At 43.6% G+C, this 23,296-nt stretch overlaps 1 protein-coding gene across 1 annotated transcript in view; it reads left to right on the top strand.

Annotated features, from left to right (window-relative positions):
* The first annotated feature begins 7 nt into the window (after window positions 1-7).
* The window catches only part of STYXL1 (serine/threonine/tyrosine interacting like 1), a 32,645-nt gene continuing 9,356 nt past the window's right edge, over window positions 8-23,296 (top strand). The window contains exons 1-7 of the mRNA XM_077482190.1: window positions 8-370; window positions 2,224-2,330; window positions 4,317-4,378; window positions 15,640-15,739; window positions 15,840-15,973; window positions 17,830-17,975; window positions 21,856-21,941. Of these exons, the coding sequence (XP_077338316.1) occupies window positions 2,228-2,330; window positions 4,317-4,378; window positions 15,640-15,739; window positions 15,840-15,973; window positions 17,830-17,975; window positions 21,856-21,941 (631 nt within the window). The 5' untranslated portion in view covers window positions 8-370; window positions 2,224-2,227. The remainder of the gene's footprint in view (window positions 371-2,223; window positions 2,331-4,316; window positions 4,379-15,639; window positions 15,740-15,839; window positions 15,974-17,829; window positions 17,976-21,855; window positions 21,942-23,296) is intronic.

Here is a 23,296-nt window from a genome sequence, read left to right as displayed (position 1 = left end):
GCGCATGCGTATTACATTAGGACTTACATTACATTACATGCGTATTACATTAGGCTCAATGACGGCCTATTTAATTTAGTAGGGCCGTGTAATTAATAATAATAATTAATTAATAATGGTATTAGGTACTACGATCCTTGTGTTGTATGACTATTTCTTGCGCAGGGAGCCTACAATGGGCGCACAATCAGCTGTGGCTACGTTCTGATGACATCTGTGATGTATAGTAGGGTGTTGTGGCTGATGATGAATTCAGGGGGCGGAGTAGAGGCGTGTGGGCCTCCATAGATACCAGTAGAGCGTCCTTAGTAACAGGACAGGCAGCCTGTTCTGGGTGGTGTGTGTCTGTAGGAGCCTGTCAGCTATACTAGTAAGTACACTGCACCATCACTGATCACCACATTCCCTGTCTGTGTCACATACAGGACATACATAGATTGTACAACGCTCACCTTACATGTCAGTGTTATGTACACTCAGGGTGTATCTCTGTTTTATCAGTCTAAAATGTACCTACAGCCCAGACTTATACCTTGGGGGCCTGGGGCACTTCAGGTTATGTGGACCCCTCATACACAGGACTTAAAGCGGATCTTCACCCTCAGATTGAACTTCCATCCTCTACACAAATGTGCTTTTTTTTTTTATTAAGAAAAGAGGGCCGCCGTCCTATGCACATTACTCACCTAGGTGAATGACATGCCCTGTGCTCTCTGTGCCTCCAATGAAATGCACATAACGTATTCCAGGTGGTATAGTTTTTCATTCACTAAGGAGGTGGGTGAGCCTAGCAGCACTTCAACAGGAGGCCCACCAGCTGAGCAAGGAAGAGCCATCAGCCTCCTGATGATGTCACAGTTAACATGACAGCACAGGATCTGATCAATGGTAGAAGAGAAGAAGATTCTGCAGGACAACGCATAGTCTACTGGGTGGGAGAGTACTTGCAATTTGCAGAACACACCATCCTGTAAGCAGGGGGTTTAAACAAAAAAATGGGTGAAGGGCGAAGATCCGCTTTAAAATACACAGCACATTAAGGCCCCATCCACGTCTTGGAAATCCTTCAAGTGAGAATTCAATCATAGATTAAATAACAGACCCAAGAAATAAATTGTGGTGTGGTATCTTTATTAAAATAAAATGCTAAGTTGTTTTAAAATCAGCTTCTCATGCCTCGGTGCCTGTAAGACACCAACACATTCAGCTCAACTGGAAAGGTAGCACCGCCGCTCATGGCAACCGAGCCGGTGTGCATTTCAAAGGATGGATGTGTGACGGCAATGGACCAGATATGATGTTGGAGCTCAGCCTCTATGCATTTCGTGCGTAGCATGTCTTCAGGAAGCTTTTGATAAAAGGATACTTACCTGTCCAAGGATCCAGCGCTGTCCTCACCCAGGACCATTCTTGTGCGAGTTGAGCTGTGCTGTGGGAATGGTCCTGCAACCTCATGGGACCTGTGACATGTTCCAAGAAATAGCGGGCAATGGGGGGAACAAACTTCCGCCAAGGTTAGTGGTCTCCAAACTGCAGCATGGGGGCCACATGTGGCCTTTTGCTTGCCTTTATCCAGCGCTTGGACAGCAACAGTAGGGCACTATTCCTTCCACTTACACTAATGATGGGTCACTATTCCTTCTCCTAATGCAAGGAAATATTCCTCAGACGGACACCAATAATGAAGCACCATTCCTCCTACTGACATCAATGGTTTGGCACCATTCTTTCCCTTGATACTAGCAATTGGCACCATTCTTCCCACTAATACCAATGATGAAGCATTGTATACTCCCATTGACGCCAAAGCATTTTCTATTCTCACTGACCACATTCCGGCCCCAGAGAGTCTGAAGTAAACTGGCCTTTTGTTTAGAAAGCTTGGAGACCCCTGGTCTAGGTCATCCGACAGAAGTGGACGTCGGTACGTACCAAAACTAGATAATTCATATTTTTAACTGAGAATTTGGAGTGGATTGGGTTCACAGCCATTGACAAAATCTTGTTAATACCTGTTGCCAATGCCAAAAACGTATATTATATGGTTTTGATTTTATTGACTTCTATGAGCTTCCCAATGCACTGAAACACAGAAAAAAAAATGCTATTTTATATTTTTTCAAAATGCACTACGCTGCAGTGCTGACATGGAAAGATACACACAAGCCAAATTAGAGTTTAGATTTACTTTAAAAAATGTAAAAACTTTTTTCTTTCTTCCAGAAAAATGGGCAAATTGGTATTATGCACATCAACAGAATTATACAACATCTTGAACCAGTCAACCAAGTTCTCTAGACTTGCTGAACCAAACTATTTATGTCTTTTAGGTAAGTAATGTATGTATTATTAAAGTGTATGTATAGCCCAAACTCTTTTTCGTTTTGGATAAAGTCACTTTCTGGAGACATCACAGGAAGCAAGAGGAATTTCCCTGCTTTTACAGTTGTCACCAAAATATATGTCCACATTGGAAGGCTTCACTTTTTTGGTGACAACTGTAAAATGTTGAATTTTTTTCCATAATTTTCTGTTTCTGTGGCAATGGCCCACAGGACAAGTAGAGGAGTGACAGCAATAAACATTTGACAGAGGATCCAACCCTGCTCACCTATATCTGAAACAAACAAAAAAAGTTTTGCCTTTGCATACATTGCATACATGCATACAGAAATGTAAAAATCACAGGCTCATGCACACACATTCAAATCAAATGTAAAAGATATGATTTTTAGTAAAACTTACAATTTATGTATCTTTTTACTTTTGATTCCTGTTTTCTGAGGCACTGGTGACATAGTCAGTGCCTCACAGCCTCGTCCTGGGAAGGCTACGTCATCTGTACCTTCTGCAGAGATTTTGTGTATAAACTGTGAGATCTCCCAAAGTTTTGTGAAGTTTTGTGAGATCTTGGGGGAAGGCCTTATTTTTTTTATTTGTCTATACATTTTTATGCCTTCAGCAATGAGAATGTCAACTAGTGTGATCGCTCTCATGTTGCTAACACTATAGCATTGTATAAATAATAACAAACTGCACCAGATTTCGAACAGAACATACATAGATCTGGCACATGCAGAATAAACAAAACAAAAAAAAAAACATCCACTAATGATGTCTTTTAAAATGTTGGCATGGGATATTTGGTAGGGGTGTAAGGGAGCATTAGGATTCTAAATATATATAGATTAAATATAAAAAATAAATGAGGCAAGTAAAAAAAAAAAAGTATGTTTTTTCTATATTAATTTCTTTATCATAGTGGAGGTTTATTATGGGAGAGAATACGCAGATGGTATTATAGGCCTTATGCACACTGAGCGTTAAAAACACTGCTTTTAGAGGGCTTTTACACAGAGCTGCCCCAAGGGGCGGCGGTAAAGCGGTGCTATTTTTAGCACCGCTTTACCGTTGTTTTAGCGGCTCTATTGGACCGCTAGAGGGGCAGTTTTAGCCACCCGCTAGCGGCCGAAAAGGAGTTAAATCCACCCACAAGATGCCGCCGGAGCGGCATTTTGCCGGTGGTATCGCAGCGCTGCCCCATTAATTTCAATGGGGAGCAGCAGTGGAGGAGCGGTGCGTTCACCACTCCTTCACCGCTCCAAAGAAGCTGCTGGCAGGACTTTTTCTGATGCCCTGCTAGAGCACCGCATCAGTGTGAAAGCCCTTGGGCTTTACATTTATTAGCAGTTAATATTGTTTAAAGCGGGAGTCCGCCGGGACTCCGCATTTTTTATTTATTTTTTAAAAGCCAGCAGCTACAAATACTGCAGCTGCTGACATTTAAAATAGTGACACTTACCTGTCCAGCGCGCCCGCGATGTCGGCACCCGAAGCCGATCTGTAGATCGTCTCTCGGGTGCTGCCGCCGCCATCTTGGGTATGGGAATCAGGAAATGGAGCCTTTCGGCTTCATTTCCCGGTTCCCTACTGCGCATGCGCGAGCCGCGCTGCGCAATAAGGACGGTCCCCGCTGCCTCTGGGATCTGTGTGTTTTCCCAGCAGGCAGCGGGGCACTTGCGGAAAGGGGCGGCACTTGCGGAAAGGGGCGTAATCTACGCCCCTTTCCGCAGAGAGCTATCCCGGAAGTGGGTGCAGATACCTGTACTGTACAGGTATCTGCACCCCCCTCCCCCCTGAAAGGTGCCAATTGTGGCGCCGGAGGGGGGGAGGGTTCCGATGAGCGGAAGGTCCACTTTAGGGTGGACCTCCGCTTTAAATAAAAATAACTGGATGAGAACAAATGTTTAGGAAGTCTGAAATTCATTACCTTTTGTGTACATATTACTTTATAATTGTGCATGGTTGCCTTCTAGATGCCCGTTCCAAACGAGAGTACAATGAAAGTCACATTATTACTGCAAGAAGAGTGAAGCAGGTAATGATAGTAAATGGTAAATTAGTACACTATGCTGTTTACTGTTCTGTAGTCAGGCCGGCGCTACCACTAGGCAAACTATACAGCCACCTAGGGCACACTGCCACCTAGGCTTTCAGCCAACCCTTGCCTCACCCCTTCCATCTCCTCGTCGCCCCTCAGGCTTCCGGTGTCGGTGTTCATCTTGGAGTCCCAGGGCACAGCACCTGTGTAGGACTGTTGGCTACAAAGTCTTCATGAGCTCCTAGCTCCTCGCTTTGGCTAGAGAGAGGGGAGAGCGTTCTGGTGTACTGATCGCTGCTGCTCAGGTCTGCTGATAGTGGGCTAGCACCGGTCATCCAGTAGGGGGACCGGCCACACAGGGGCCCGAACAGTAGGGATAACCAGTTGTGAACAAGACAGGGAGGGAGGGCGAGCAATCACAGGAATGATTCCCTGTGTCTGTGTCTCCTCTCTCGCCAGCTTTTAGCTGCTGCAGGGAGGGAGAAGCACAGACACAGGGCATTTTTCCTGTGATTGCTCCCCCCCACCACACCTAAGGTTGCCACATTTTTCAGCCTGGACTGAGGAGATCTAGGAACTCTGTTGTGGAAATTCCCCAGGTGTCCCATTAGCCAGCATAAACAGTGCTGCTCTCCCTGGTGTTCACCTCGGGCTCTCCCCGTTGACCTGCACTTCTTCCTCTCCACTTCCTGGGCAGCAGCTGGCTGGGAACTGTGATGGCCATGCCTTGCTCCCAAAGGACATGTTTCTGCTCTGCACATGGACATCACTCTGTTGTTGTTCAGGGCCAGTGTGAGGGTGTCCCTGCCGGGTACAGATGTGCTGAGGAAGACCATAGCCCGAGATGTAGAGAGTGGAGCCTGGAGGCAGCAAAGTGACGGACCTGCCAGCTGTTGTGGAACCAGAGCTTCCAGCATGCCCTGACAGCTTCTGAACTTCTAGCCTGTCCATATACTACCCTAGCCTGTCTATATACTACCCTAGCTTGTCCATACACTACCCTAGCCTGCTCATATACTATCCTAGCCTCCTCCTATGCTACCCTAGCCTGTCTATATACTACCCTAGTCTGTCTATATACTACCCTAGCCTGTTCATATACTAGATAATTTTCTAAATTTTCTGTTTTTAAAAATGTTAAAGTGTTCTTTCTTTAGGGTGGGGGGTGGTTGCGCAAGTATCTGGTCATGCCTAGGGCACAGGATAGTCTAGCACTGGCCCTGTTTGTAGTCTTTACAAAATTGGCATCATGTGATCCTATTTGCACAGATGGTGTAAGGGCATTGCGACTGAGCAGAGTGCATTATCCATTAGTAATAGGAGTTCACATTACAGTATTTGTTTCAGTGAAAAATGTCAAATTCAGATTTGGTGTTGTGGGTGACCACACTTTGCACATTGTTCTTTGGACTCTCTAAAATCAAAATGTCTAAGAGAGCTATATATGTGGAACACAACCTGAGGGAGAAAGGTGCATAGAATTTTTGTCAGGAGGCTGCAGTCCAGGTTTGAAGCATTCTTTATGATCACAGTTCACAGAAATATGGGAAAATAGATAGATAGATAGATAGATAGATAGATAGATAGATAGATAGATAGATAGATAGATAGATAGTTTTTGGAAATATCAAACTGGCAAGTATTAAAGAGAACTTGTGTAACATGTTCACAGCTTATTAGCAGTACATGGCTTGAGACAGTAGAAGAGAACATTGACAGTACTCTTATAAAACCACCATATGACTTCTAAACTGCTTGGAGTATGTGAAAGACGTGTTAACCTCTTGGCCAGCATTGACCATACATTTTCTAGTCACAATTCCAGCTCAGTCACATTCCAACATATCTGCTCTTTATGCATGTTTTTTACTTGCTTACATTTTGGTTGTGTATTCTGTAGTCATAAACTTTTTTATCAAGTGGGAACCCTCTGCTACCATTCTCATCCTAAATATTGGTCCACCATCTATACAAACACTCAGTTCTAGGTAATGAACACTAATTACTATGTATACAGTACGTATATGTTTGTTAAGGCCCGTAAACACGATAGGTATGGGGAAAATTCGTACGAGGAGCTGTCTGACGATTTTTGGATCGTTAGTACGGTACTTTACACAGACGTTTCGCTTTTTCATCAGACAAAAACGTGGATGTGCAGACTATAACATTTTTGTCGGTTATGAACTCAACGTCTGATTTTTGGTTCATTAGTATGGTTTTCATAGGAAAAAAAACGTAAGAGCAAGACTATGCATGCTCAGAAACAAAAGAATACATACAAAACTATTCAACACATTACGTCACTTCTGAAGTTGAATTCTGGCATATGAGAATTTTCGCATTGTGGGTAACCTCGACGTGAGAATAGCATGTCACAAAAAATGGACGTTCGGTCGTCTGAAAATCTAAGCGTCTGTACGAGCCTTTAACCTCTAATGTGACAAATCATGTCCGTTAAAAATATTGCTCTAGTTAATTTTTGTTGTTGTCAAAGAATTTTAGAACATAAAACTAAATTCAAGGAAGGTAAAAATGAATGCTGCTATGTGTTTATTACAATATACTAAATATATATTTTAAATGCTTGTAAATAATAATATTGTAAATACTTGAAGCAGTTGTATAGTCATATTTGTAACTTTGACCTGCAGGTAATCCTATAATAAGGCTTACCTGTAGGTAAAAAGAATATCTCCTAACCCTGTACGGTTTAGCAGATATTCCCCTCGCAATGAGCCGCTGACTTCAGCGGCGCATGTGCTCCGGGGATTCTCGGCTGAAAGTCCGGCAGACGCCAGACCCTGCCGGGAAGAAAAGTCCCGCGCGCATGCGTGGGAGTGATGACATTGCGCTATCCGGCCACTCACAGCACTGGAGCCACGATACCTGGAAGACATGTCAGCTCCCTCGGCGTGCACCGAGTGAGATGCGGTGCATACTAGCTCATTATGCCTTTTCCCTTACAGGTGTAGAAAAAAGAAAAAAGTCAGCGGGTTTACTCCCGCTTTAATTCTTGAAAGGTGTTTATTTATAAGTTTTGCAATTAAACATAACAATCACAGGGTAGTAAAGTAAATACATGAAAAGAAAAAGAGGTGGGGGGGGGGGGTTAACAGGGGACCAATTACACATGCCTCGAACAAATATATTTGGGGGCCTTAGCGACCCAATAAAATCAGCGACGTGGCTTAGCAGGCTCATATACTTCCTTCCTTTTCTCCCCCATCTGGGCTGGGGATTAAGGAGTTAGGCCGCGTACACACGGGCGGACTATCCGTCCAACTAAGTCCGTCAGACAAACCCGACAGACAGTCCGTCCTACTTTTGAATGAACGGACTTGACCACACACGATGAACAGACAGTCCGCTGAAAGCTTGCGCGATGACGTGTACAGCACGTACGACGGGACTAGAAATACGACGTCCAATACACTGCAATGCAACCTTCGGCCGTGTAAATCCTTTCTGAGCATGCGCCATACTTAGTCCGTCCAACTTGCCTACTCACGAGCGGACTGTCCGCTGAAACCAAGTTTGGACGGACAATATTACGGAAATTCCGAAAGACTTTGTCCGCCAGACTGTCCGCTGAAAAAGTCCGCTGAAGCCCACACACGAGCGGACTGTCCGCTGAAACACGTTTCAGCGGACTAAGTTGGACGGACAATCCTCTCGTGTGTACGCGGCCTTAGAAAGCAGCAGAAGGTACCCCTAACAATACAAAAGCAGTCACACAACCATTCATTCAATCTTTCACACTGATGCACCTTAGACCTATTTAGGTCACAGCCCACCTCACTCCCAAGATCAATTGAGACAAAAAGCTTTGTATCATATAAAGCCCCTTCCAGTTGAGAAGTACCAACGCTTCTGAAGGTTTAGGGATACGCCTCACTGTAGTTCAGACCAGACTAGGTCATCAGGCATGACAAGACAGTACCCCAGAATAAGTTAGTGACATCCATCCACGGCTGCCATATTTTAGTAAATTTCTTTGTACAAGCTCTACTCTTGTAGATTAACTTGAGCTTGGGGAGTTCGCTGTTAATAATGCAATAAAGGGTATGGTTTGTTGGAGAGTTTATATCCTTCCACTGTAACAATATAACCTTTCGGGAATAATATAGAATTGTGCAGACTATAATTCGAGGGTGGGTTCTGTGTATAAAATCATTTACTATACCTAATGCCGCGTACATACGGTCGAACTGTTTGACGTACTTAGTCCGTTGAAACACATTTCAGCGGACAATCCGCTCGTGTGTGGGCTTCAGCGGACTTTTTCAGCGTGCAGTCCGGAGTACTAAGAATTTCGGTTTTTCCAAAAATCTTTCCATCGTACTTTGGTTTCAGCGGACAATACGGTCGTCAGTATGCTAGTTCGACGGACTAAGAATGGCGCATGCCCAGAAAGGATTTACACGGCGGAAGGGTGCTTTGCTGTGTCTTGGACTTCCTATTTCTAGTCCTGTCGTACGTGCTGTACACGTCATCGCGCAAGCTTTCGACGGACTGTTTGTGTATCCGTGTGTGGTCAAGTCCGTTCAGTGGAAACTACGACGGATTGTCCGTCGGATTGTATGACGGACTAAGTACGCCATACAATCCGCTCGCGTATACGCGGCATTAGAGTGCTGCTTCTGGGGTCTGAGGTATGGGATGTGCAAGTTTGTCCTCAAAAAATTTGAACAGTTCCCTCCAGTAAGAGGCAAGCCTCAGACAACTCCAGAACATATGAAGCAAATCTGCCTCAACTAACATACATCTGGGGCAAGTGATTGCAGTACCCAATCCCATTCGGGACAGCTTGGCTGGAGTATGGTGAAGGTGATGTATTAATTTAAATTGGATGAACTGGTCAGCAGTTCTGATAATATCTTGGAAACGAACCTCAGTGGCCTCCTCCCAGCCCTCATCTGAGAGCTCAGGCAGTAAGACTAACCACTTACCATGTGAGTTCTGAAATGGGTAAGCCCCCTTCAGGGACAGTCCACCGTAGAATGCCGTCACCAGCTTTGAGATAAATACCATAAATCTTACTTGGGATCATCCTCTTATAATCCGTTATACAGCAACACTCAGACTGCAAAATGGAGAGGCAGCACTACGAGCCAATCAGTTGTCCTGCAGTGCACATAAAGTATCTCACTAAAGTGAGTACACCCCTCACATTTTTGTAAATATTTTATTATATCTTTTCATGTGACAACACTGAAAAAATGATACTTTGCTACAATGTAAAGTAATGAGTGTACAGCTTGTATAACAGTGTAAATTTGCTGTCCCCTCAAAATAACTCAACACACAGCCATCAATGTCTAAACCGCTGGCAACAAAAGTGAGTACACCCCTAAGTGAAAATGTCCAACTTGGACCCAAAGTGTCAATATTTTGTGTGGCCACCATTATTTTCCAGCACTGCCTTAACCCTCTTGGGTATGGAGTTCACCAGAGCTTCACAGGTTGCCACTGGAGTCCTCTTCACCCTTGTACACACGGTCGGAGAATCCGTCGGAATGTGTCCTATCGAACCGCGTCGTCGGATAATCCGACTGTGTGTGGTATGTATAAATTATGATATAGCGCATTAAATAATAACAAATGTAAAGTTCAAATTATTAATGAACGGATTCCAGGAAAATGATCTAGACGAAATCGTTGTCCTTAAATTCATACAAGGAACAAAGGGAACCACCACCAACACCCGATATTACTGACTCTTACCGTCAGTCTGCATATCAAACGCATGTAGGATTGAATCATAAAAGATCATATCTCCCGACTTCTCCTCATCACAACGTGATTGATCCACTTAAAGGGAACCGTCCAAAGGCCATAAGGGAAAAACTTTTTTCCTCCTCACTTAATTCTCCGCTTCTCAAGAATTCCTCAAAAAGCATTCTTAGAAAAAGAATTCCCCCAATGGCCACATAAAAAATATAAAAAGAATGGTTTCATTGCGCAGACTTCATGATAAGTCAATAACTCTTTAATAAAAAAATGTTAAACTCACATTTCAGATGAGGTAAAAACAGCATCAAATAGTATTTAGCAGCATTCAACAATAAGGATAGAAACCACTCCCGTGCTCCTTCTAGTGTCACAGGTCTCTCATTCGCCCGAAGTTTCGTCACAAACGTGCGTCTTCAGGGGCATAACCATGACAATAGAAAGAGAGCTATATATAAGAATCTTAAAAGAGAGTAATCAATTAGAAAGATTAACCTTTTACAGGTGTTGTCTTCAAACTGAGAAGGAGACCGCCATTTCGTAGTGTGTGTTCCCGCCATGATTAGCGTGCGTTCCAACACATAAAAAGGTAAGATAAACCAAATGCGAAACTTCCGATCCGCCATGCGTTCCAATACCCGGAACTTCCGGTTCGCCGTGCGTTTCAGCGGCCGGAAGTAACTTAAAACACAGAGAGCAATAAATTATATATCCCCCTGGTATCCCAATAGCAATAAACCATCCACCAGAATATAAATCCTTCCTCCCAAAGGTAATATATATGTGTTCCACTAAAAAAACCGCTTTGATACTGAGACGTCCGCCCGAAATAGCGGCACAGTCTCCACGGAAGTAACGTATATCCCCCTGATGTGGGCCTTCCGGTCTAATCATGCGTTCCAATGACCGGAACTTCTGTCCGTACCACCAGCCGAAAACTTCCGGTCGGTCATGGATTTCTAATCCAGATCAAAATATAAGCCCCGAATTGGCTCATTCTTTAGTAGACAATCCTCAGGTACCTCCCCCCCAGAGGTAACAAAAGGGGAAAGTCTGGAACATTTATTATGCCGGGCCCTCAGCAGTGCGGACTACCCACTACGGATACTATATATAAAACACACACCAGCTTCAATACGTGCACGGAACCAAAACACAACAGTCCTTGACTCCAGCGCAAAAAATGACCAATTGTGGAAAAAAAAAATTATATATATACTAATGATGGAACGCACATGCGCTTAAAATGCCCACATTAATTTTATTTAAAATGGACAATATTTAACACCAATAAGAATGATTGGTGTGAAACCCACAAAATGTTAATAATCATGGTGGAGGGAGGTGGTGAAGGTAAAAAACCCAATTTTTAAACAGCAAAACAAAATTCAAGAAAAAATAAATAAAAAATAAAAATTATGCTAATAAAAAATGCTAATAAAAAATAACAAATACCAAAAATATTTATTATTTATTTTTTATTAGCATTGTTATTTTTTTGTTCATGGATGCCACTCTCGACTCCAACTAGTGATTACGGTCTTCCCTCCCTTTTGAATACATTTGGTCCTTGGGTGGACAAATGTATTGATTAAGAAATTGGTATATAGATTTATAAGGCTATTTTATCTATACCGGTTTTTTATATATACATTTTTTGTATATTTTTTATTTTAATTTAAATTTTTTATTTATTTTTTCTTGAATTTTGTTTTGCTGTTTAAAAATTGGGTTTTTTACCTTCACCACCTCCCTCCACCATGATTATTAACATTTAGTGGGTTTCACACCAATCATTCTTATTGGTGTTAAATATTGTCAATTTTAAATAAAATTAATGTGGGCATTTTAAGTGCATGTTGGAACGCATGTGCGTTCCATCATTAGTATTTTTATTTCATTTTTTTCCACAATTGGTCATTTTTTGTGCTGGAGTCAAGGACTGTTGTGTTTTGGTTCCGTGCGCGTATTGAAGCTGGTGTGTGTTTTATATATAGTATCCGTAGTGGGTAGTCCGCACTGCTAAGGGCCCGGCATAATAAATGTTCCAGACTTTCCCCTTTTGTTTGTGTTACCTCTGGGGGGGAGGTACCTGAGGATTGTCTACTAATGAATGAGCCAATTCGGGGCTTATATTTGCTCTGGATTAGAAATCCATGACCGACCGGAAGTTCTCGGCTGGTGGTACGGACGGAAGTTCCGGTAGTTGGAACGCATGATTAGACCGGAAGGCCCACATCAGGGGGATATACGTCACTTCCGTGGAGACTGTGCCGCTATTTCGGGTGGACGTCTCAGTATCAAAGCGTTTTTTTTAGTGGAACACATATATATTACCTTTGGGAGGAAGGATTTATATTCTGGTGGATGGTTTATTGCTATTGGGATACCAGGGGGATATATAATTTATTGCTCTCTGTGTTTTAAGTTACTTCCGGCCGCTGAAACGCACGGCGAACCGGAAGTTCCGGGTATTGGAACGCATGGCGGATCGGAAGTTTCGCATTTGGTTTATCTTACCTTTTTATGTGTTGGAACGCACGCTAATCATGGCGGGAACACACACTACGAAATGGCGGCCTCCTTCTTAGTTTGAAGACAACACCTGTAAAAGGTTAATCTTTCTAATTGATTACTCTCTTTTAAGATTCTTATATATAGCTCTCTTTCTATTGTCACGGTTATGCCCCTGAAGACGCATGTTTGTGACGAAACTTCGGGCGAATGAGAGACCTGTGACACTAGAAGGAGCACGGGAGTGGTTTCTATCCTTATTGTTGAATGCTGCTAAATACTATTTGATGCTGTTTTTACCTCATCTGAAATGTGAGTAAAAAATTTTTTTATTAAAGAGTTATTGACTTATCATGAAATCTGCGCAATGAAACCATTCTTTTTATATTTTTTATGTGGCCATTGGGGGAATTATTTTTCTAAGAACGCTTTTTGAGGAATTCTTGAGAAGCGGAGAATTAAGTGAGGAGGAAAAAAGTTTTTCCCTTATGGCCTTTGGACGGTTCCCTTTAAGTGGATCAATCACGTTGTGATGAGGAGAAGTCGGGAGATATGATCTTTTATGATTCAATCCTACATGCGTTTGATATGCAGACTGACGGTAAGAGTCAGTAATATCGGGTGTTGGTGGTGGTTCCCTTTGTTCCTTGTATGAATTTAAGGACAATGATTTTGTCTAGATCATTTTTCTGGAATCCGTTCATTAATAATTTGAACTTTACATGTATTATTATTTAAAGCGCTATATCATAATTTATATTTGTGTTCATATTGTTTCCAGCAATATTTGTGTTAGCTGCTATATTTTCTTTGTTTATTTTTTTATGCTTTTAGAGCAACAAAACCTATTTTTATTATGTGTGTGGTATGCATCGGACTGATTCCGTCTGAATATCAGTCGGACCCAATTTTCCAACATGTTGGAAATATTTCCCGACCAACTGGGCCGATCGGACATACTCCGATCATGTGTAGAGAATTTTGATCGGACCAAGTGCCACACATGCTCAGATCAAATTCCTACATCAAAGCTATTGGCTACTAGCCTGAATGTAGTCCCATTGTAACGAAATTACGTCATCACGTTCTGAAAGATCGGATTATTTCGCCAACTTTGTTCGAATGTGTGTATGCAACAGTTTTGGACAAGATCCGACGGACAAAATCCGACCGGAAAAATCTGACGGATTTGGTTGTGGAAATCTCCGACCGTGTGTACAGGGGCTTCCACTACTCCATGATGACATTACAGAGCTGGTGGATGTTAGAGACCTTGCGCTCCTCCACCTTCTGTTTGAGGATGTCCCACAGATGCTCAACAGAATTTAGGTCTGGAGACATGCTTGGCCAGTCAATCACCTTTACCCTCAGTTTCTTTAGCAAGGTAGTGGTTATCTTGGAGTTGTGTTTGGGGTCGTTATTATGTTGGTATACTGCCCTGTGGCCCAGTCTCCAAAGGGACGGGATCATGCTCTGCTTCAGTATGTCACAGTACATGTTGGCATTCATGGTTCCCTCAATAAACTGTAGATGCCCAGTGGCGGCAGCACTGGTGATCTACAAACTGGTCCCAGACCATGACACTCCCACCACCATGCTTGACTGTGGCCAAGACACATTTGTCTTTGTACTCCTCACCTGGTTGCCACCACACACGCTTGACACCATCGCAAACAAATAAGTTTATCTTGGCCTCATCAGACCACAGGATATGGTTCCAGTAATCCATGTCCTTAGTCTGCTTGTCTTCAGCAAACTGTTTGCGGGCTTCCTTCTGGGACATGCAGACCAATTTGATGCAGTGTGCAGAATATGGTTAGAGCACTGACAGACTGAGTCCCCCCCCCCCCCACCACCACCCCTTCAACCTCTGCAGCAATGCTGGCAGCACTCATACTTTTATTTCACAAAGACAACCTCTGGTTATGACGCTGAGCACGTGCACTCAATTTCTTTGGTCAACCATGTTGAGGCCTGTTCTCAGTGGAACCTGTCCTGTTAAACTGCTGTATGGTCTTGGACACCATGCTGCAGCTCAGTTTCGGGGTCTCAGCAATCTTCTTATAGCCTGGGTCATCTTTATGTAGAGAAACAATTCTTTTTTTTAGCTCCTCAGTGAGTTCTTTGCCATGAGGTATGTTAAACTTCCAGTGACCAGTATGAGAGAGTGAGAGTGATAACACCAAATTTAACACACCTGCTCCCCATTCACACCTGAGACCTTGTAACAATGATGAGTCATATGACACAGAGGAGGGAAAAATGGCTAATTGCGCCCAATTTGGACATTTTCACTTAGGGGTGAAAATTAATAATAAAAAAAAAAAAACTAAATAAACAGATAATGCCATGAAGAGAAAACATGGCAATTTTTCTGACAACTAAATACATAAAAAAACTATAATAATTTGATGTTCAGAGCCCCATTTGATAACTGGAGATAACATATATACTTGTATCAAATAGTGAAACTAGTTTCTTGGACTACACATTCTCTGAAGCTTGTTACACATAGATCGAAGATCAGCAGGGACTGGCCGAATCATGTAAGGGGACGGTGGTTGTATAGAAGTTGATCTACTGTTTGATTTCTGTGCAATTAACCTGTAGGATAAATGGCGCTCAGTTGGGGCTGTAGGCTATAGCCAGCAGCTTTAATCATTGTATTTGGATGGAGGAGAAATCTCCCAGCTGTCAGAACACAATAGCTCAGTGGGAATGATTCCCCCATCTACCTCGGATGTGTGAATGGGGGGAATATTTTTTTTTCAACCTGCGGCTATAGCTGTGTGCGGTTATTTGGCAAAAAAAAAAAACAGACATTGATGAATCGACTTTAGTACAACCAGCCTGTCCATAGACTGATTAAAATTCGGCCAGTTCCTCCTGAACTATGGCTGGCTTAAATCATATGAATATTCACTTCAATTACCTAATCAGTTGTGTTTTGTTCTTTTGACCCCGAAGGCCTTTGTAAGTAATTCTATATTTTTATATCTAATTTCCCATAGGATGAAGATATGCATTTCTTATTACCCGAATCTATTGAGCTGGCTTGCATGAAATACTGTGTTGTTTATGATAGTCGGACCAATTCCTTGGATGGAGAAGGTAGGAAAACTATTGATATTAGCTTACTGTAGTTGTATTGCTATAATTATGGTCAAGCTGTAATGGTGTACTAAAGGATTAACTTCGAAACTTTCCACAGGCCCAGCTCTGGAGTGTGCAAAGGTGATTTCACAAGTCTGCCATAATCCTGTATTTGTGCTCAAGGGAGGCTATGAGGAATTCTCCGGCTACTACCATTTCTTCAGATCACAGAAGGTCTTTTGGATGCCGCAGGTAAATGCCATAATCAATAGAATGTAAATATTTTCACGCAAATCACAAATTTAAGCAAAACGAATACAGTATCTCACAAAAGTGAGTACACCCCTCACATTTTTTGTAAATATGTTATTATATCTTTTCATGTGACAACACTGAAGAAATGACACTTTGCTACAATGTAAAGTAGTGAGTGTACAGCTTGTATAACAGTGTCAATTTGCTGTCCCCTCAAAATAACTCAACACACTGTCTAAACCGCTGGCAACAAAAGTGAGTACACCCCTAAGTGAAATTGTCCAAATTGGGCCCAAAGTGTCAATATTTCAGTGAAGAAATTACACTGACACTGAAATGACAAAAGTGAGTACACCCGTTTGTAAGCATAAGGCCCCTTTCACATGTGCCGAATACAGTTTTATTTAGCATCTGTCTGATGATCCCCTGCTGAGCGGAGCGGCTGGATGACAGGTCTGTGCCCGCTTCGCTTATGCAGAGATGGCATGGACACAGCCCACTCTGCTCTATGGGCAGTTGGATGTAAACGGATCGGCTGTCCGTTTACACCGACTGCTCTCCGATCTAGTCTAGGAGGTGAATGAATCCCCTTCTGTTTGTTTTTGCTGGATCAGAGGTAGCCAGGTGTAAATGGACACAAGTCTGTTTACATCAGACTACTGATGAAGGAGAATGGGGGGGGGGGCGATATCTGGTCCCCCTGAAAAACAGACAGGCAGAACCAATCGTACCACTCGTGTGAAAGAGAGGCTTTACACAGGTGTTTATTACCTCCCAGAGAGAACATTGAGCTCCCCCTGACATGACTTCATCCACTTATGTCTCCAGAAGATTGGAGTCCTCTGTTCATGGCACCACATAGTATCTATTACCTGAAATAAAATCCTGGCCCACATCCCAGTTCCTATGCAGTAAGCCACGTGCTCCCGCCTGCCAGGATGCTGACACTTCACAGTGAAAATCACAAGCAGTGAGACATTTCCCGATCCGCTTCTGAACAGATCTGGAAATGTTTCACTACCTTTGATTAGCGCTGCAGAGTGTCAGCTTCTTGGCGGGTGTGGGCACGTGGCATTGAGAACGCGCCTGAGCTCATCCTTACTGTGCAGTAGCCCTTTTGACCTTTGCTTTATGTACATATGCTATCTCACACAGGTCAGCCCCCTGCTGCCACCCTTTATTGTTTGAGTTGTTGAAATGTTGCAACAGCCCTATTAACAATTAGAGTAAATGAGACTGGAGAAATGTTTCACCATGAATCATTTTTAATGACACTGGGCCTATGATAACTTCTCTGAAAAGGGAAGCAAGCGGTAGCATTATAGGTCATATTTGCAGTGGCATGCCTGGATATATTAAATTAACTACTGTGTTTTTAATGGCCAGGTATCCTAAAACATATTTGACCATACACTTATATAGCTAAGTTTGACTGATCCAGTTTTTCAACATGTCTGCTAAACTTTCCAAATAAAAAAAAGAGCCTATACAATTGCTGAATATGTGTGTAAAGCAGTCATTTCCTAATTAGATTTTAAAGCGGAACTAAACCTTCCTATCCTTTTCAGCCAAGGAAGCTGCCACCTTAGCCTCTGTTTGATCTGCAGTTCCTATGGTGCTGCACATGTTATCAGCTTTGACTTCAGAAATTTGATGGTTTGACAGTTTGGTTGAAAGCACAAGCAAATGTGGCAGTTAGCATTCCTAGTAATGCTGGTGATGTAACTGTTTTTTTTTTAATCGTTAAAGTGATGGGTTTAGTTCCACTTTAAGTGAGCAATATTTCAGTGGATAGGAAGGCTATGCATGGGTAGAAACAGGATACGACTAACAACTATTTGGTTTTCCTCTAGGAAATAGATGATTTTCAGCCATATCCCATTGAAATCATACCGGGTTTATTGTACATGGGAGATCATCGCCAAGCAAATGACTATCACATTCAAAAGGACCTGAAGATTAAGGCTGAGGTTAATGTGTCTTTAGAGCCCATACAACTGTAAGTAAAGATTACTACTAAATTTAGTGGAGCTCAATTTGTCAGTGTTGAGTTTAGTTCACCAATTCTGCAGTTGAACTGATTATGTACCAGATTATACAGCTTCTGCATCAGAATATACAGTTAAACCTTGGATTGCGAGCATAATTTGTTCCGGAAATGTCCTTGTAATCCAAAGCACTTGTATATCAAAGTGAATTTCCCCATAAGAAATCATTTAAACTCAGATGATTCATTCCACAACCACAAAAAAAAAAAAAAAGTAGGAGCTACAGAGTATAAAAGGGAAGAGTGGCAACTCTAATGCCTTGTACACACGATCAAACAATCCGGTGGAAATGTCCGGCGGACAATCCCGCCGTGTGTGGGGTTCAGCGGACTTTTTTTACCCAAAATTCCGGCGGACTAAGAAAGTATTTTTGCACTCCAATCTGTCCGCCGGACTCGCATTTCGGCGGACAATCCAGCCGTGTGTGTGCCACCCCGCCACACTTTTGAAATGAACAGACTTTTCCCGCCCGGAGAATCGTCCGCTCATTTTGAGCGCGTCTCCAGGTAGCCGAGGCCAGCAAAGGAGGCATCGCTGGCCCCGTCACCTGGTATGGACTTAAAGGGGAACCCCTACGCCAAAAAATCGTTGTGGGGATCCCCCCCAAGGCCATATCAGACCCTTATCCGAGCACGCTACCCGGCCGGCCAGGAAAGGGGGTGGGGCAGAGCGAGCAACCCCCCCTCCTGAGCCGTACCAGGCCACGTGCCCTCAACATGGGGGTTGTACCTTGGGGAAGGGGGGGCCGCGCAGCCCCACCCCACCCCAAAGCACCTTGTCCCCATGTTGATGAGGACAAGGGCCTCTTCCCGAAAAAACCCTGGCCGTTGGTTGTCGGGGTCTGCGGGCGGGGGGCTTATCGGAATCTGGGAGCCCCCTTTAATAAGGGGGCCCCCGGATCCCGACCCCCCACCCTATGTGAATAAGTATGGGGTACAATGTACCCTTACCCATTCACCTGTGAAAAAAAGTAAAAAAAAAACACAACACACAGGGGTTAAAATAATTTATTCCACAGCTTCCGTCTTCGGAGGTCTTCTCGCCGGACTCCCCTATCTTCTGCTCTTTTGCTAGCTCTTTCACTAGCGGAGGAGCCCGGCTTTCTGTCGCCGCTGTCTTCTGGCCTTCTGTTCTTCTCTTCTGTTCTTCTCTTCTTCTCTTCTGGAGATGTTGCCTCGTCGCAGTCTCCGGTCACAATGACAGAGAAGTGGCGTGCAGAGACTTATATAGGGACATCACCAGATGATGTCCCTGCCCATTATGATGTCACAGTCCCAGAGGATGCAACATCTCCAGAAGAGAAGAACAGAAGAGAAGAACAGAAGGCCAGAAGACAGCGGTGACAGTAGAACGGGCCACCGCCTGTAAAAGAGCTAGAAGAAGGCGCGGTGGCCTGGGAAGAAGAACCGGAGAGGGGGACAAGACCCCCGAAGAGGGGGGCAAGACCCCCGAAGTTGGAAGAAGAGGGCGGCGGCGAAGAAGAAAGCCGAGCTCCTCCGCTAGTGAAAGAGCTAGCAAAAAAACAGAAGATAGCGGAGGAGACCCCTGAAGACGGAAGAAGACCCCCGGAGCTGTGCAATGAACTATTTTAACCCTTGTGTGTTGTGTTTTTTTTTTTTTTACTTTTTTTCACAGGTGTATGGGTAGGGGTACATTGTACCCCATACTCGTTCACATAGGGTGGGGGGCCGGGATCCGGGGGCCCCCTTATTAAAGGGGGCTCCCAGATTCCTATAAGCCCCCCGCCCGCAGACCCCTTCAACCATCGGCCAGGGTTGTCGGGAAGAGGCCCTTGTCCACATCAACATGGGGACAAGGTGCTTTGGGTGGGGGGGGGGCCGCACGGCCCCCCTTTCCCCAAGGCACCCCCCCATGTTGAGAGCACGCGGCCTGGTACGGCTCAGGAGGGGGGGGTGCTTGCTGGTCCCCACCCCCTTTCCTGGCCGGCCGGGTAGCGTGCTCGGATAAGGGTCTGATATGGACCTGGGGGGGACCCCTATGCCGATCTGTCGGCGTAGGGTTTCCCCTTTAAGTCCATACCAGGTGACGGGGCCAGCGACGCCTCCTTCGCTGGCCCCGGCTACCTGGAGATGCGATCAAAGTGAGCGAACTTTCCTCCGCGTGTGTGGGCGAGTCCGTTCATTTCAGTCTGGCGGACTTAGTACGCTGTATTAGTCCGCTGAAAAAGTGGCGTGTGTGGGCAAGTAGCTCGTTCGGAAAGTCCGGCGGACAGTCCGGCGTAAAGTCCGCCAGACTAAGTCCGCCGGATAGTCTGCTACGTGTGTACGTGGCATAAGTGTAGCAATATGGTTACATTTAACGAAGGTACAACATTTAGCAACTCACATGGCTGATGATTAAAACAGGCACATCTAAGTATGCAGGCATCCGGGGTAAAGCTGTCCATGTAGACCATCCTTTTTTTTGGAAAAATGTCCTGTTCTACTTTGGTGCGATTCCAACACGATTTAGTGTGAACCTAGCCTAAAGTGCCTGAGGCAGGCAACATTAACACAGTATCACAGCTGTGTAAACTTGCAGCCATGCTTTTAAAGTGTATCTAAACCCAAGATCAAAAAATGTATTATATTGCAGATTACCAGTCCTTTAGATGTGGTGGCTGCATTAGTTTACCTTTTTAAGTCTTTTTTTCCTTTCAACTATTCCTAGTGATCCTGTCAATAACACAATGCCTGTCCCAGAATGACAAAGCTTATCCACTGTACTGTATCTATGGAGGAAAAGCACTGTCACACTAGACATAGAAATTACTGTATATTAAACAAACCAAAAGGGAGAAAATAAGATACATTCATTGTAAGTGCTTACATGCACTTTAACAATATACTACAAAGAATAATACTAGGACGATTCAATGAAAAAAGCTCTGCAAGTCATTAACCTCCCTGGCGGTACGATTATTTCGGATTTTAGGTGCTAAAAGCGGTACCATTATTTTGCATGAAAATTTGGCGTTTTATATTGTAGTCCTGCAATTCTTAGGAATAACTCTCTTAAATCTGTCCAAACCAGAGTCTAGCAGACATCCCGGGTATAATAAAGTTTGAAAAATGAAATCATAAATTATAATATAATAAATAATTATAAATAATTGTACCAAATAATAATATAACAATAATAAAAATTATTCAATAATGTAATCAAATCAAAAACACTGAAATTTGCTCAGTTGCAGAATTGTCACTGTCATTACTTTTCAGTATTTGATGACGGATCTCCCCACAAATCGCTATCGCTCAATTCTGCGAGTGATTCCAATTTATTATCGCTGTTTTCTAGCTGGTCTAAAACCATTTTTGATGTAAAGGGACAGTTTTGGTTGCTATGGACAATCTCCAGTTTCCAGGCATAAAGAACAGTTTTTATTACATAAAACTGCATGCAGGACACTGGGCAGACCACTAGGGACAACGGGGATGTGAAATATTAACATACAGCAATGTAATCTGTAAGATTACAGTATACTGTATGTTTACTGTTTGTTTCACTTTTTGAATTTGGCGCCGATCTCCGTCCCTGTGCGTCGCAACGCTCGCAGGGCACGGAGATCGGCGATGTGATGCATCGAGCGAGACACGGCTCGCTCGTACAGCGGGGAGACAACGATGGATCCGAGGGAGAAGGTGAGTAAACGTCCTCCTGGATCCAGCGATGCAGTCCCGAGTCTGGCTCGGGGATACCGCTTTTGTTATGAAAATTCCACCCCGAGCCAGACTCGGGAATACCGTCAGGGGGGTTAATGAATCCCAATATGTTTTTTAGCAAGTTGGCATTATTAAATATTTCATCATCAGTATGATATGTTTTTAGGTCTGTGCCCATATTGCACACTGCACTGCCAGATTCACAGGATTCTGATCTCTTACAATTCTTCCCAGCTGCTTGTCAGTTTATAGGTAAGTGTTACTATTTTTTTGGATTGAAGACATACACAGTATTTTATGGCAAAAGACTTGAGACTGGGGGGGAGGTTCACCTTCCAGCAAGACAATGACCCTAAACATACAGCCAGAGCTACAATGGAATGGTTTTGAACAAAGCATATCCATGTGTTAGAATGGCCCAGTCAAAGTCCAGACCTAAATCCAATTAAGAATCTGTGCCAAGACTTGAAAATTTCTGTTCATAGATGCTCTCCATCCAATCTGACAGAGCTTGAGCTAATTTTTCCCCTCTTGTAGTTGTGCCTGTATAAAATTGGGGTTGTATGGGCTATGGGGGTACCTCACCCTTTATGATATTTTTAGAAGAAAGGACTGACGTGACGGACTTTAACGGTACCAGTGAAGGACATCAAAACAAAATAATGGCAAATAAGTTCATTACAAATTATTTAAAAATTATTTTTCAAGTAATATCAATTCAATTGTATTGCTCTAATCAATATGACCTCCAATCAATTTGAACGGTTATTATAAAATGTATAGATCTCTGTTTGATTAGGTGGGAGTGCAACACATTCATTGTGACATACCGACCAATTAGGTGAGAAAACGTGCATAGAGGGCCACTTACATGAAGAGTGAAGAGCCCTCAGTAAAAGTGTTATAGGAGAGCAATCCGAATGCTAGTATCTTCAGACACTAGGTAGATTTTATATATATATATATATATATATATATATATATATATATATATATATATAAAGACTGTATTTATCGGCGTATAACACGCACTCTTTTCCCCTTAAAATCAGAGGAAAATTGTGGGTGCGTGTTATACGCCGATCCCACCGATCCCCCGCCGATCTCCACTGACTGTGAGCGGAGTGATCGCCGCCGAGATTCACATAGCCGAGTGTACTCGGCTCTTCTCGGCTCCGCTCACAGTCACACCCATTCACGCCATTGGACCTGTGTTATGTCCATCATAGGGCGGGACTGGACGTGACTGTGAGCGGAGCCGAGAAGAGCTGAGTACACTCGACTATGTGTATCTTGTCTCCGCGCAGTCCCTGCGATCTAGGCGGCGTTCGCTCCACTCCAGCGAATCTCCGTGGCGCCAATTTTAAATTCAGCCAAGCGATGGACACTGGGACAAGTCTGCACTGGGGACAAGGCTGCACTGACAAGGCTTTTAAATTCAGCCAAGCGATGGACACTGGGACAAGGCTGCACTGGGACAAGGCTGCACTGATAAGGCTGCACTGGGACAAGGCTGCACTGGGACAAGGCTGCACTGACAAGGCTGCAATGGACACTGATAAGGCTGCATTGATGGGCATTTAAATGTAAGTTTTTTCCCCTTAAAC

This window comes from Lithobates pipiens, unplaced genomic scaffold, assembly GCF_037356315.1.
Source record: "Lithobates pipiens isolate NorthernLeopardFrog02 unplaced genomic scaffold, aLitPip1_a1.2 Scaffold_16, whole genome shotgun sequence".
NCBI classification, from domain to species: domain Eukaryota; kingdom Metazoa; phylum Chordata; class Amphibia; order Anura; family Ranidae; genus Lithobates; species Lithobates pipiens.
Note: the sequence above shows the minus strand (reverse complement) of the source record. Positions and strands in the feature narration are given on the sequence as shown.